This window comes from Ochotona princeps, chromosome 25 (assembly GCF_030435755.1).
Source record: "Ochotona princeps isolate mOchPri1 chromosome 25, mOchPri1.hap1, whole genome shotgun sequence".
Lineage (NCBI taxonomy): Eukaryota > Metazoa > Chordata > Mammalia > Lagomorpha > Ochotonidae > Ochotona > Ochotona princeps.
In genome coordinates, this window is record NC_080856.1 from 7,897,648 (window position 1) to 7,914,206 (window position 16,559).

At 41.3% G+C, this 16,559-nt stretch overlaps 1 protein-coding gene across 3 annotated transcripts in view; it reads right to left on the bottom strand.

The window, feature by feature from the left end:
• CPED1 (cadherin like and PC-esterase domain containing 1) overlaps window positions 1-16,559 on the bottom strand; it is a 218,244-nt gene that overhangs the window by 8,795 nt on the left and 192,890 nt on the right. The window contains exons 17-21 of one of the 3 annotated variants that reach the window (XM_058654877.1): window positions 15,498-15,634; window positions 7,615-7,835; window positions 7,254-7,355; window positions 6,797-6,884; window positions 2,709-2,855 (exon numbers count right to left, since the gene is read on the bottom strand). In XM_058654877.1, the coding sequence (XP_058510860.1) occupies window positions 2,709-2,855; window positions 6,797-6,884; window positions 7,254-7,355; window positions 7,615-7,835; window positions 15,498-15,634 (695 nt within the window). The remainder of the gene's footprint in view (window positions 1-2,708; window positions 2,856-6,796; window positions 6,885-7,253; window positions 7,356-7,614; window positions 7,836-15,497; window positions 15,635-16,559) is intronic. The other 2 variants (XM_058654878.1, XM_058654879.1) reach the window with 2 other exon arrangements.

Sequence of the window (16,559 nt, forward strand, 5' to 3'; positions counted from 1 at the left end):
TGGTACAACCAGCTTGACAGTGTGGCAGGAGATATGTGTGATGCAATCATGTGGGAAGGGCATCTTCTGTTTTTAATTGGAGCCCTGCTTTAAAATTCATTGGAGGACATTTCCTTTTTAGACTTTGAGAACACTAAAGCTGAACGAGAAAAGCAGGCACTCTGTCTTCACCCCAGTTACTAATTGAAGACACACTATACAAACATAAACAAGTAACTTTTTTCTAAAAAACAGTCAAAAATATAACCCAATCTGCATGTTGTCTTTCAAAGTTCCCTCTTTTTGTGGGTTTGGCAACCTTCGGCTTGTTTTTATGGCCAACTGGGAGCCTGGGTTGGCTCAGCTGCAACCTCACTGTTTCTTTCTCTTTGTCTTGTCTGCTCTTGTGCTCTCAAGTTTTGGTATTTTGTGATTGTATAAGTACTCCAAGAGTAGTATATTTTCTTAGGGAAGAAATTAGGATATATGTAGTGTCTTGCAGCTTAGAATGTATTCTACAGCATCACAGGCAGGCCTCAAGTCCCTGTATCAAAATGCCATGTGCTCTGTTGTGGCTGTTGGCTCTCATTCCTCTCAGATGCAGTTCCCTTGGTCATCTAAAAGGATAATGTGAATCCATTAGTCCATCATGGCGGTCTCAGTAACTTCTTGAGTATTTGTAAGAGTTCTGTACTGAAATGGACTCTGACAGTCAGATAGGGGCTGTAAAAACAGAATCAGAATGAATCCGTAGTTGTCAGCTCACTAGCCAACCCACTAATGAGTGTGTTTTGATTTATCAAGGGAACCAAGAAAGAAAGAATGAATCAGAGTTTGATAGGAAGATAAAAGAGGCATGCTCCATCTCCATTTTAGCTGAATCTCCTAGGCCCTGGAACCAGACAACTGTTCCAAGCATGGCCTGCACAGCCTAGGCAAGACTTGCAGGAGAGTGGACAGAATCCAATTTTGCAAGCCCTTGTTTCATCAGGAGAGTGAGATGAGGAAAAAGGATGAGGAATTGCATGTAAATTTTCCCAAATGCTTTGTACAGCTTCATCCTCGCTTTAGAACAGGTGCAGGCCCTTGCAAAACACACAGCCTTGAAGATGAAGTTCTAGGGAGCATTAACACTAGTGGGAGGCACTGCAACTACTACAATAGAGATCAGCTTCAAGATGACACAGACTGAGAAAGGAAGAGGGAGAGCAAGAGAAAGCAGGTTGCACTGGGGACTAACTGTATTTCCAGGAAAAAAATTAGCAGGTTAAGTGAGTGTTTCTGGTGAAATGCAAGCGACTAAGTATATGTCCCAAGCATAATGCCAATTTGAGGATTTTCCAAGAAGATGTCAGGAAGAACAAAGAAAGGTACAACACTGGATGCCAAGGGGCCAACGATGGATTGCAACTGCAGGAGAGAGAGAGCCTTCCCCAAGCAAGCTGTAGCCAGAAGCTCCCAGTGGGGGCCTCTTCAAGAACTTCACAGAGCAGTCTCAGAACAGAAAATACCATACTCTACACTGAAAGTATATGTTTGTACAGTTAAATAAGACCTTTCTTGCTCCAATACCCCATCTCTATTCTGGTGCAAGATGGGGACATAACAAAGAAGCCTCTTGCATCCTGCTTCAAGCTTTGGAAACTAAAGCAGGTGCAGGAAAGCGAATACTATGTGGTTATCACCAATGACTGGACAATCTTATTTAATTAATTTTTTAAGGGAGACATAGGGAAAGAGAGACAGAGAGGATTCTTTATTATGTGACTCCTCAAGAACCTGCAACAGCCAGAAGAGTTCCTGACTCCTGCATGAAGCCAGAAGCCAGAAGCCAGGAACTCTCTCTGGGTCTCCAGCATGAGTCTCAGGTATCCAAGCATTTGGGCCATCGTCTACTGCCTCCCAGTCACAATAGTAGGAAGATGGATGGGAAACAGAGGAAGAACAACATCTTAGGAACTTGAATATGGTATGTAAGTGATTCAAGCAGCCACTTTGTCACAATGCCCACCAGAGGACTGGACAGTTTTAGTACTGATAGGATATTTCTATTTTGCCTGAAAGGGACTGAAGAAACTTTACTGTCTGAAAGTGACTATAAACTTAGAGAACCTACCCAAGAGTTTATTCAAGCGGTAGGGAGAAAATAAAGCACAGAGAAGTTTGAAAAGACAGAAAAAGGAAAAAGAACAGTCTTCTCACGTTATCAACTAAGTCTATATAATTACCAGCTACAAATAAAGTCACCATGATTCTCAGGGAAAGGGGGACAAAAGCTACTCAAAGCAGACTCTCTTGTCATGCTTTAGATGCACCAACAGAGAGAAGTCATGTGTTCTTTTGTATTAGATTTTCAAGCTGCCTCCAGTGAAGGATTTTCGCCACCTTCCTTGGACGAAATTTCTGATAGCAGGATGGGAAGCCTATTGGGGAAAGCACATGGTCTCCAGGTTCCTGCCTTCCTTGGTTGCCTTTGTCGATGACCCTAGTTTTGAAGCAGTGCCTAGTTCTAAGCCACATACATAAACTCTACTTATTTTTCTTGCTTCATTTCTTAGAACCTAAGTTATAACTACTACTTGCTTTAGCCGAGGGATGACGAACACATCCTTTGATTTCCCCCTGCCATCATTTTTTTTTTCTCGCAAAATGAGATCGACAATGCAACTAAAACTACAATGATTTCTTTTTCAGTTCAAAGCTGTAAAAATCAAGACCAGCTTAAATACCTCGTGGAAATGACACCCACAGTTTCCCTGCAGAAACTCTTTGTATCGCCCCATTGTTATAGTGAACGTATCAACAACCTCATAGCCGTATTTTTTTGCAGCATCCAGAATGATCAAATTTTCCTTCCAGAGGTTCCGTACTTCACCCTGAATTGCAAAGCAGAAGAATTTGGGGTCTTGTTGGCAGAGGATTATATTACAATTGAATAACCAGGTAGAAACCACGTAAAGGACATTTTTGCAAAACACATTGATCATGTTGTAAAATCAGGAATATCACATGCGTTTCTTAAATAGGGTTGTGTTGTAATTCTTCCACTCAAAACAATAAATGCAACCACTTATGAAACCCAACATATGAATACATTGACATCTACAGTACAATTTTGAACTTTTTCTTCCTTAAAACTCCTTAAATTTGCTGCCCACAAAAAAATCTAAAACTTTGTTTCGAAAAACAGTACTTGAGAACCCTAAGAACAAACCGTCTCTATGAATTTGCATTCTCATTTAGTCATTTTGGTATTAATTGGCACCTGTTCTGTGCTTAGCCCTTGCTGGGGCACAGGAATACAAGGACCAATAAGCATTGCTTCCCTGCTCCTCAGCAAGTCTCTTATTGGAGAGAACATGCCCACCAACAGGACTAGCAGATGCAAGGAAGCAGCTCACCCAGGGGCAGGGAGTGGTGAGAGAGGGAGCCTTCAAGTGTCAGTTTCTCTCCGTCTTGGTTGAGGTTGGCTACTTGGAGGCACATGGGGAAAGAGCAGAAGCATGGTGTGTCCTGGGGAGCGGAAGGTCTGAGTGAAGGCCCCAGCTGCTGCCACCTCGGATCATATTACTGCTGTCCTTCCCCACCCAGCTCCCAACTTTCCAGGCAATGGTCCCGCAGGACTATAGAGTTCGAGTTCAGGTCCACTTTGCCATGGGTACAGGGAGGGGGAGGAACAAACCCACCAGTGTCTTTGTTCCAGGATTTCTCCAAGGCCTGGCCAAGAGTTCTCAGAACTTAGTTGCAATCTGAGACTTCCTAACCAACCTGTCTTTCTTTATCTCCTTTCAAAATAGATTGAGTATATCCACAGTTTCCAACACATAGTAGGCCTAAAAAGTATGTGTGGTGTAAGACTGAGCGACACTCAAAAGATGCCAGTTTGAAATTTGCTGCTCAGCCTTTCTGGGCACTTCCACATGAAGCCCCCTTTAATAAGGGGTTGCCCCTGTTTTGCTGTAGATTTCATGGAGAACCCAGACTCACATGAGGAGGGGGTGACTCCCTTTTCTAGGGCAAAATGACTTTTTAATTTTATTTTTAACATTCATTTTTATTTAATTGAAAATTACTAGAGAGGATATATATATATATATCTCTTCCATTTGCAGTTTATTCCCCAAACGGTCCCACTACCCAGGGCTGATCCAAGTTGAAGCCAGGAGCCAGGATCCTTGTCTCTCGTGTGGTTGCAAGCACCCGAGCACTTGGGCCATCTTTTGCTGATTTCCCAGGCACATTATAAGGGAGCTAAAATGAAAGTGGAGCAGCCAGGACTGGGACTAGTGTGCCTATGGGTTGTCGGTATTGAATAAGGCAGCTTTACCCACTCTTTCACAACACAAGCCCCATGAGTTCTAATTTTTTTCAGTTGAAAAAGTAAACAGTTACTTGCATTTGTGAGTTCAGTCACAACAATAAAAAATAAACAGTATGAGAACATCTAATTTTCTCTCTTCTGCATGTGTTTTCATGCCTATTTTTAGGTGACATTCAAAGACAGTATTTCCCTCGAAATGAAGGCAGTGAAGAGAAGAGGCTCATAAAGGCGAAATCTGGAGGGATCTAGAGGCAGGTGCTGATTCATTCTGTGCCTCAAAGAGTGAATTAGAGCGACATGCCCTTTTGCTTATCTGCTTGGTTCAAGAACATTCTCAACTTTACTGTGTCTTAATAACAGGACATTCATGGAACTTTTTAAATTTTTTTAAGAAAAAGACTAGTTTTGTGAGAAGCAAACTCCTATGTGGTGATTTCAGGAGGTGAACTGAGCAATGCTCGTGGGGTAACACTCTTAAGGCAACTTGGGAAGAAACAGGCAGTGAGAGAAATTGAGTTATACTGCAAGAGAGGCAAAATACACCCCACTGGGAATTACAGAGCTTTTTAAACATATGCCTTCTGATGACCTGTCTTAGGGAAAGTGGCTGAGTCTTACTATTTCTGTACAAGCAAGTGGGGCTGTGAAGCAAATGACAACTCCTACTGGGACACCACCGTGGGTCATCATTCAGACAGGGAAGTTACTGTCCCCTTCAGAAGGAGTGATTAGAGAGCATCAAAATCATCTAGAAAAATCACTAACTTACTGATGCACCAGGTATTTTTGAGAGTGTGCCCAGATTTATACTTGGCATTTGTCTCCACTCACCAGGCCCTTGTTTACACCAAGATCACAGTCCAACGCAATAGGGGTGGAGACAGACAGCCAAGGGTTATAGGTGCTCTGTGGCAAGAGCCAGGCCACAGGCACTGGTGCAGGAACTCAATGGAAAAGTAGCTGGAAGAGTCATTGAAAGTTACTCAGGTTGGGAATGGGGGAGAGTGATACCCAGGAAGAAGCAGCAGTGGCTTTCAAGCTTGAAGTTGACGTAGAGGATGTGCTGGAGAAGCTGAGCTCAGCGTGCTGTGATCACGGGCATGTGTACGTGTGTGTGCACATGTGTCAGTAGCGAAGGCAGAGGCCAGTTTTAAATGACAACTGGAATTTGTGATAAGGAGCTTAGGTCTCTGTTCTGCCTTCTCCTGCATTTATCCCTGTTTCTTCTCTTTGTGTCCCAACTCTGCCTTCTTCCTTTTGTCTTCACTCAATTTGAAAATGCTGTCTGCTGAACAGCAGCAGAGCTCTGGTGCTAGGTCCCTTGTTGAATGGAGTCTGCCACACAGAAAGTGCTGAGAGGAACTGACTCTGGGCTAGTGCAGAAGCCCCAGGTGCCCAGGTGCTGTAAGAAGTTGCCATCTGAGCAGCACAGTTGAAGCTACTAGAATCTTGAAGAAGGTGACTGACATGGTGACTTAATCAAACCATGTAAATGGGGCTCACTTCATAATCCACTGGAAAAATTATCAAAGATCCTTTCTCCTGATCCCTATGGCTTTAAATCCCCTACTCTCTCTGATGATAAACGTCCAACTCATGGCTATAGCCCTTTGGATCCCAAGATGCTAAATTTGGAGGTTTTACTTAACTACTTTCTAAGAGTTTTTCTGTTTTGGGTCATGGAAAATTTGGTACCAAATAGGTAAAATCTTAAGAAAAACAGGGGGGGGGTCATTTTTCTCCCTGGGAAAGCTAAGGGTATCTAATACATACACGTATGAATTGTCTCCTATCTTCCCGACTCGTGGGGCTCCCCTGACTCTGGGGCTGTGACTCTGCAACTGCATGCAAACTCAACTCTCTCGTGAACTCTCCCCACTTCAGCAAGAGCGGCTAATTCTCTTCTCTGTGGCTGTTGTCCTTCATTTTATTTCAGAGATTTCCATTCACTGCTGAGACAAATTTAATATCTTCTAGGAAAAGTCATCCGAGGCCCCCTAACCACTTTCATTTATGACTATCCAACCAGAGGAAAAAACAATTATATTCCTTCAAAGGTTTTCTTTTTCTTTAAAAAAGCTCTTAGCCAGAAATCATCTTCAAAAAGACCATTCTTTCCCAGAGGACTCATTGATATCGACAGTTTCGTCTGAAGAAAGATTGTGTTTACATAGCTTTAAAGCTGATTAAAATATTGGTGGTGCGAGAGGTACTTAGGGCACAATTCCCACCATGTACCCCTCTGTTCATTATTTCTATGTAGTTTAGCACACTTGTTTTCTTTTATGAACCTAATGCATTATTTACAACCCGTGGTATATTCTTGTCTCCAAGAATAATTACAATTTGTTTCAAAGAATAGCCCTTAAGAATATCATTTGCTTTTATTTTTTTATGAAGGTTAATGAATTTTATATAGTGTTCTTTGGATTCTTTTCCAGTAGGAATTCTTATAGCAACCATAAAGTTCACAAAGCCTAGAGGAAATGGGCTTACCAGTGTTAAGAAATGCACTCCATCCACGGGCAAATGAAATCCAATTCCCAGAGTTTTGATGATCACTAGGATATTAAGTAAGTTTTCCCTGGAAAAAATGACCAGAATGTAAAGGTCACACATTTCAATGACATAATCCGATGCTGGGGGAATCTTATAAAATATGATGTCACATATACAGCTAAATCCTCACTTTACAGATTTGACATATATTTGATTTTCTCTGGATAGAACATATATGTCAGGGAACTGTTTTGATCTATGGTGAATATAAATTTGGGTCCTGAAAAACTGTGTTGTGACTAGATACAAAAGTATTTTGGAGCATTTTATACTAGACTTTGAGCAATTTTAAATTACAAGTTGTCTTTCAAAAAAAATCTGGACAAAATTCAGCCATATCAGAATTCGTTTTTAAATTCAGAATGCTAATGAAAGCTTCACTGCAGACATTCACCTCTTCAAAACCTTGTGAATAATTTGCAGGTGATTGGAATTGAGCCACTGAACACCACCAACAACCAGTACAGTCTGGCCCGTATTCTCCAGGGGACGTGATCTGAAATCCAGAAAGAAAAACAACACATGTTGCCTTGAAACAGATGGTAAACATTTTAACTGCATTGCCTCACATTTCATTGAACCATATCTGGCTTCCTGATCACAGGGCCTCCTTGTCATTTTCAACTCATTTTCAGCCACATTACTTGGAGTCTAAACTTTTCAGCACATTTGATATACTGTGAGCAATTGTGACTACCAGGCATCCACCAATCAGTGCAGTGTGGCATTGTGCCTTCATAATGCTTCCATTGTACCTTTGTAAGAGATGTTCAAGCGCTTTTTCAAATGTCGGTCTCAAGGAAGGGCTTATCCAGAACTGAGGGTAGTAAGAGTAACTGATCAAGGTCTCCCCACCATTGACGTTGTGATACAATTTAGTGCTGTGCACTTTCTGCCATTCCTGCAATGTTTCATTCACTCTTTCAATCAGATAGTACATGATGCCTCTATTGGTTGAATCGCCGATGAAAAGAATCTGTAAATTAAAGAAGAAACGCGTTCTGAGATCTGATACTTACATGGTTCAGGAAGTAGTCTAAAACAAGTAAATCGTGAATTCTCAAAGAGCTATGCGTCTAATTGTTTGACACTCTGTTAGAAATTGCATTGGCTATGTTCTCCTTTCCAATGCTTCTTTTTTTTCTGTTTTCCATTTCCTGGTGATGACACTATCAATACCTCTGGTTTGAAGCTGTTTTGTGTTTTATGTTGTCTTTAATACCTTCATTTTCCTTATGCTGTTCACTTTCTCATCTAATCAGCCCAACAAATTGTATTGATTCAAATAAGCATGGAGTACTCCCGTGCTTTTAGGATACTTAGGGATTTGTCTAATCTCCGTATTTTATAATTGTGAAAACTGAGCATCTACAGAGGTATCTCTACAGAACTCATGCCACTGCTTGGGGAAAGAGCCATCAGAATAGAATCTACTTGTTTTCTGAGCAGCAGTTTATGCCCAAAAATGTGTATTCCAGTGCTAGCGGCTCTCCAGAGAACCCCCTTCCATGGTGATCCCATTGCCACCAGCACAGCTTGTGCCCTCACTTCCTCAAAGCTGCCCTGAAGTGTTGTCTTCCCAGTGACTCTTCCTTTTAGCACAGTGGGTGTCCTCTAATTTATCCTACAGATAGTATTGATGGAACACATTTCCTACTAGTTAGGACTTACTATCTTAATTAGATATTCAACAATTTCATTGATGCTTCTTTTCCTATAGAATAAAGTCTAAACTACTTCATTTAAAATAACATTTACTGGATTTTTATTGCAGGTTTTGCTGGGTGAAAGATTTAATTTTTAATCTTCACAGCTGTGAGGTTTTTTATCATCATTATCTCCTTTTCACAGATGAATTTGGGCTCAGGAGAACTGAGATCATAAATCCAGCAAATGGCAAACACAGGACTCAATCCTGTGTCGTTTGAGTACAAGGTCAATGGCCCCTTCTTATTGCTTCTCATATGAACATATCAATCTTCATAATTCATCAGAACATATAAATAAGCCACACTTTAAAAGTTTCAACACCCATTAGCTCACTATTTGATTTGAAAACATTGCTTAAAAATTTAAGGTACATTTCCTGTTTTAATACTGAAGTATTTTCTGTCAACACTTTTTATATTCCCTTTCATAAATGCATTCTGCTTTCAGATTTCCAACTACACTTTTAAATTCTGAACTGTTTTCAACCGACAAAACAATGACTTGTTTAATTTGGTTGAAGATAGCAGTTAGTTTGTTGATGTACATTTGGTTATCATATTTTTGAACTATTTATTATTATGATTTGTGAAGCACAGAATAGAGAGAGAGGAGAAGAAAAACAGACACGTGGAGAGAGTTTCCATCCGCTGGTTCATTCCTTAAATGCCTGTGATGGGCAGATCTCAGCCAGACTGAAGCTGGTAGTCAGAAACTCAATTCACCTCTCCCACATGAGTGGCAGAGACCCAAGTACTTGAGCCATCACTGTTGCCCCCTAGAGCACAACTCAATAGGAGCCAGGAGTCAGAAGTAGGAGCCAGGTATCAAACTCAGATCCTTGGATCAGGGAGGGGGCATTGTCCTAAATGATGTTTTTGTGTTGTTTTTTTTTTTTTTGCTGCTTTTTCTTATTTTTATTATTACTTTATGATACTGTTCCAAAGACTCTGGGATTTCTCGTCCCCCTCCCCAAGTCATCTCCCTCCCCTACTGATTTCCCATCTAGTATTACAATGGGTACTCGTTCATGAACAGTCATAAATCCAGCATTCCACTGTTGAAGTGTTTCCTGACATTGTAGTTATGTCAGAGTGTCTAGTTTCCTGCTGTCAGGCTATATTCAACAGTTCTACTGGGAATTCATCTTGATCTGGGTGCAGAGAGGCATACTGCACTATGTCTCCACATCTGGACATCTAACGTCTTAAAAACCAGGCCAAACGCTCAGCCCTCAGCTATCATTTATGTGTGTCAGACTGTGATTGGAGGTTATACTCTGATAAGATTTATAAATCTTACATTCAGAGTTTATTCTGGGATGGGTATCTAGACAAACATTGTTTCTTTTCTAATCAACTTTGCCTTAATTCAACACAAGCATACAGCAGAAAATCTGAATAAACAAATGAAAACCTGCGAATAAAATAAATTATAATTGGATAAAGTTAGTGCTTGAAAGGAATTCCATGTTATCTGCCTTCCATGCACACCAACTCGCTATTGAAATGCACCACATAAATATTCCAAGGAGAAAGCTTATTCAGTCTTGTCTCAAAGCATGCTCCATTTTTCTTCTGTTAATGTTGCTGAAATGAGGGCAAATGAGGTATGGAAGGTATGGTTCTATTCATAAGCCATTGAGTGTGGTGAGGATCCTGGTCAAAGCTACCAGAAACCTGAACCCCTTTTCAACTCTCAGCTGATGTGTGTCTTGGTCCTAACCTATAGGCGGGCTTGCGTTTTCAGGGATAGTTTTGGCATTCATCAATGCAAAGCAGTAGGAACAAGATGGAAAGGTCATAAAACAACATAAGGAAATTCAACTGAGAGAGATGCCTGCTTGGAGATCGTAAAGCAAGCTATTACAACACTAACTTTTTAATAATTCTCAGTAGCACAGTCAGATTGTGCTGCCTTTTGATTCTTTGGAGAAAGATAACTCAGTTTGACATGTTCCCAAAAGCTTAAGCTTGTTGTAAATGGGATTTAAAATAAACTTCTGTTTTGTTGCAGCATCATGTTTGAACTATTTATTCAGAGCAACAGTGAAATTTCTGGATTTTCAGTTTAAAAAAACTTGGGTTTTCCATAATGATTGGAAGTCTGTGGCCAGCACTCTATTAGAAATTGCATGTTTATATAGGACTCAGCTGTAAATCAGAGAACACCCAAAAAGCAAAACCTCAGGAACCTCTCCTGAGCCTTCCTAACCGGCATGGTTCTACCCCATTCACCAGCACTCGAAGGTCTGTTTGCTCAATAAAAGGGAAATTAAAGCAAGCAGTGGGTCCCAGTAATGCGACTGTCATAGAAGTTGAATAGGGAAATGGGAAGATTCCTAGATTTTTACTTCATTCATGTTATTTCAAAGCAATATGATTTGTTGGATTCCATTCACAATAAACACCATGCTTTTCCTGACCACTTGGATCTCTGATAAGTTTTCCAGATCCTCCCACTTAGAGTTTAGTACCTGAAGAGGCCCCTCACTCTCACTGTCTAGATTGGATTGGATCTAGTGTCTACACTAGATTGCAACAACCACCTCATCTTCAAGAAGCGTGTTGTATACTTCTAGGAAAGATCATTTTCTAAAAAGAATAATTGATAGACTGATCAATTTTGAGATGCAGAGACTAAGAACTCTCATTCACTGATACACTTCCTAAAGCCAGCAACAACTTGAACTGAGCTGAGGTCAAAGCAAGGCGCCAGGATTGAATGGCAGGTGACATTTGGCACAGCAGTTAAGCCATTGTTGGGTACACCCCCAATCCCATATCAAAGTGCTTAGTTTAAGTCCAGCTTACTGCAAATACACACCCTGAGAAGTAGCAGGTAATGGCTTACTTCTTGGGTCCATGCTACCACATGAAAAATCTAGATGGAGTTCTCAGTTCCTGGCTTCTGCCTGGTCCTACCTGAATGTTGCAAGCATTTGGAACATGAACCAATAGACAGACAATTTCTCTTAGGACTGTCCCTCTGCTAACAAGAGTGAGGACCTCAATCCATTAATGGCAGAGACCCAACTACACTGGAGTCATCTTCATTGCCTTCCAGAATCTGTATTGGCAGGAAACTGGAACTTAGAGCTGACACTGGATATCAGACTCTGGGACTGAGACAAAGGATGCAAATGTCTTAACCATTTGGGTTAAATATCTGGTCTCTGGAACATAGTCTTGACTCAACAAATTTTAAATGAGTGAAAGTTAAAAAGAAAGTATTCAGGTTTTAACTTTGTTAGGTGATTAGCTGGATTCTGTGCTGCGGTAACCTACTGGGAATAACTGAACTATTTATTCAGAGCAACAGTGAATAGATATCTGATCTGGAGCAGGATGGTGGGCATGATGGAAGAAACACATCACTTCATCCAGGGGATCAGCATCACAGCTCAGCTTCCTCCCAAGGTTCTTCCTTTTCTAAGACTATCTTCAGTCCTTACACCTACATGAAGTGAAGGCAACATAATGTTGCTCCAGTAACATTTATTCTCTTAAATATTTGGCATGATGACAAGAGGAGAAGCAAAATCTGTGTATAATGCATTAGAAATCAGATGTCTTTTATTTGCTGGATTTTCTGTTTTTGCAGTTGTGATGCTCTAATACTTACTTGTCTTTGGAACTAAGTGGCAGTTATAGGGAATTCTACATTGGGTTGGAACTTACATGTCTGAGTAATAAAAGACAAGTGACAGGATCACTCCATATGTTTTTGTTATTCTAACGGAAAGCAAGAACTCAAAGTGTGGGGAAAATTTTCCTTTCTAACCCACCCCTATTTGTAAATGTAGTTTTCTTAATCTAAGTGTTGTGCCGTGGTTGTCATTATGAATGTCTTCACAGTTGTCTTTGTATCGGGTAACATATGGGCAATGCACCTGACTGTGTATCGCCAAGTCCTGTGATTCTGAGTAGAAGAAAATCAATCTTTTGGCCTCTCCCTCCTATTCATTTCTGACTTATACAAGCTTTAAAACACAGAGGAAGTAAAGGATGCTTGCATATTGTAAAAACGAGTTTGGAAATATTTAAAAAGATCTCCTCGCACATCACTGAGCATGTTTTATCGCTAGTTGGTTTCAGGAGCATCTAGACAGCAGGGCCCCCAGCTTTGAAGGGCCTTGCTTGTATTACAGCTCTTCTATTTTCCTGAAGTTCCTACAACTGTTAAACACAGGGTACGACAGTTCGGCCTTGCACTCTACTCCTCTCCCTTCCCTCTCTGCTTTTGTACTCGTGTATGGCAGTTTTGGATGTATACATTGATGGATTTATTCCTTTCAAAATCTATACCTACTCTTCTTTCCCAGGCACCTTAGTAGGGAGCTGGATTGAAAGTGGAACAGCTGGGACTCAAATGGATATATCAAAATGGGATGCTTTGTCCCTTCAAACTTGCATGTTGGAATTTGTCCATGCGACAGTTATTTCTTCATTGGTCTCCATTTCCTCCCCCCCGACAGTAGCCTCACTTCAGTGAGAGGATCTTACTATTGTAGTTGTGCTCTTCTTCTGCTAAAATCGGAAATACTCCCCTGTTACACAGAAAATAAATTAGCATCCTGTTAAGTCAGACTCCAGAGATCACTGCAATGAGCTTGAAAACTTGAGTTTCTCAACTGGCAGGTCTGAGAGAGGCCACCAAGCCAGAACAAGCACTGAGATGAAGCCAGGCCCATGAAGCAGCCAGGAAAGTGGTCTCTGCCAGAGTCTTCAAATCTGAACATGGACCTCTTATTTTCAGACTTTGCAACATCCTAACTTTTCTGGTGCCTGCTAGGAGTTTGTTCTTTTCCAACCACTGCTTTGTAGAGCTCCAAAAAAGCAGCCTTAACACTAGCAAAGATGATGTTACAGACTGAAAGTTTACATCCCATCTAAATTCATACATTACAACTGTCATCCTCAATGTAATGGCGTTAGGAGGTGCAGCCTTTGGGGAAGGTAATTATATCAAGAGGTAGCCACTAAGGTGGAAAGCTGTAAAGGAATTAGTTTCTCTCACTCCCCCAAACTCCACCACCATGTGAAGACACAGCAAGAAGAAAGAGAACTCTCACTAAAACCTCACAATACTGTCAGCCTCATCTGAAACCCCTGATCTCCAGGACTGTGCAAAATCCTTGTGTGTCATTTAAGCCATTCCTTATTCCATTGCCACAGCTCAAGCTAACATGCAGGAAAGAAGGCTTTAAGCTTCCTATTAAGTCAATCAATTTTACAGAGGTTAGTTAGATCTTGTTCACTCCATGATTTAAAGATGAACAAAATGAGGCTGAGAAATAGTATGTGTCATGTCCAAAGGCATGAAATTTAATGATGAACTGAAATTAACATATGCTTTTCAAGTTAATAGACTGTGACATTATCTTGGGATTGTCCTGAGAACCCTGAATTTCAAGGTCAGGATGACATTTGGGGTTTAGAGAAGCCTGACTGTTGCGGCAGTGGCATCTGCCCTGGTGCTGTTTCCGGGATATGGAAAGTGATGTAGCAAGCTAATCTTCCATCTGCAATGCTGACACCCTATATGGGCACTGGCTTGATTCCTGGCTGATCCACTTCCAACTCAGCTTGATGCTTATGGCCTAGTAAAGCAGTGGAGGATGGTTCAAGTCCTTGGGCCCTGGAAATGTGTGGAAGACCTGGAAGCGGCTTCTGGTTCCTGGCCTCAGCCCAGTCTGGCTCCAACTATTGTGGCCACTTGAGGTGTGAATCAACAAACGGAAGATTTTTCTCCTTCTCTCTGTAATTCTGACTTTCAAGATGCAGTTTCAAATGGACAGAGCTGTGATTGGGAATAAGTAAGATTTCTCACTTATCTTGACACATACAAGTTATGATAATACATTAAAAGCTGTTACAGCAATGAAATTATTGCAGTGAATCAAACATACACCCTACTCTCAGCAGCTTACATCTGATGGTGTAAGGCATAAGAAAGTGCTCAGTTAATAATACTAACAACATGCTCCTAAATAATTTTCTTCCATTTTCTTTAAAAAATAACTAATCTCCCTATCTTTAGAGATTCATAATCACGGAAATGGAAACCCTTATGCTGACATCACTGGGAAGGTGTCCTTCTTCCTCAGTTTCTGTCACTTTCCCTAAACTGTGTGCTTCTGGAAAACTCCACAAGCATCCAGTGCTTTTCCATTAATAGAGCTTTGTAAAAATCCATTTTTTGAAATCAGCCTTAACAATGTGCATCCATAAACAACTGTACAAGAAAATAGAGTTATTTGAAAATCTGGATAAAAGTTACTTACTTGATGTCACCCAAGCACCTCGATGTGCCCATTTCACACATCCGAGAGTTCTGTCGGACTCTACCTAGACAGAGCATGCTTAGCAAGGAGGCACTGCATGTCCAAGAAATCAGCTTAGAGTCCTCGCTAAAGGAAAGACCAGCCTAGTGAGGTCCGTGGGAGACCTGCCCAGGGACGTGAAAGAAGATCAGCAAGGTTAGTGTGCAGAAACAACGCCATGCTCTTGGTGAGTTCTAGCAGTGAGTCTTGCATGCAGGACCATTTGATTCCTTGCACCGAGCTGCAGATGTCTGCTTTGAAGCAGTGCCTGCTGCAGCTGTAGTCAACCAGGGCAGCTGCCCAGTTCTGCCAACCGTCAGCTGAAGTGGTAGATCCCTGCCAACTGGTGCTGAGAACACACAAGGAATTGGGCCAGTATGGGGCAAGACTTTAAAATCCTTCCTCCGTTTAAACAGACTTATGTGAGGGGAAATGAGCATTTTGAGCGAGAATTAAGGGTCTTCAATGATAACATCTACACAGGATTGAAACAGACATATTGCATCGTTAGTTATCCCGTGAGGAGTGAGAAGATTCAACTGTATGGTACTGAGTGCTGCAGGTGATACCAGTGAAAAGCTTCCCCCGGCTGCATCCAGAACCTACCTTCCTTCCTCGGAGGCACTGCTGCAGCTGTGGCTTCAGGAGGACACCGTGTCGGCAGTTGTGGGGCTGCCAAGTGATTTCTCTCCAATCACAGGTCCTGTTGTCAGAACAACTAAGGCATGGCACAACCCACTGGCCTGGAATAGATGGCAAAACTTCCTTGGTTCAGTTTCCATTGATGAAATTTACAGTTTGCACTTTAGAATGCAGTCTATGGCACATCATTACAGACACAGTAAAAAGTCCACTCTTACCATAAACATTCAGTGGAGCTATAGACACCTCGCCCTCTGCCATCCACGCAGAATAGCAAAAGATAGCAATGTTCTGAAATAGCACAGTTCATATGGAAATCGAGTCTTGGCTCTGCTCCAAGAAATTAATACACTAATTAAAAAATCCTAAGTGATTAGGGTGGTATTGAAATGCTGGCAACCTGTGTGTGCACCCATTTGTGTATCAGATGCAACACTTCCAGTCCAGGTGCCTGCTAATGCACCTGGAAAAGTTGTGGAAAATGGCCCCTGTACTCATGTAGGATATCTGAATGAAGTTCCAGGCTCCTGGCTTTGGACTGGCCCAGCCTTGGACACTGCAACCATTTTGGGAGTAAACCTCTGTTTCTCCTTGTAACCCTTTGAAGTAAATAAATAACATTTTTTTAAAAAAAGCCCTAAATGACCACATACTACTCATTCAATTTCCAAGCAGTGAGTGCAACAGGCACTTCAATAAGACCAAGGGAGATCGGGAACTCTCCCAACCCCAACTGGCAGCTCACCTCATCTGCTTATTAGCCTAACATTTGCTTAGGTTACCAAGCCAGTAACAGATGTGTATATTCTCTGTTTTCCTCTTACAATATAAGAGGAGCATTTAAATATTTTGATCATGCATTACTTTCAAGGTTAATTATTGCTGATTGATGGCTTTTTGGGTCTGAATCTTCACACACTCCTGTTTGCAGCTTCAGTTTAATCACTGATTAAATGAAGTGTGTGTCTTTGTAGGACTGGTGTGAGGATACAATGGAATAATGTATCTAAAGAACCTAGCACAGTT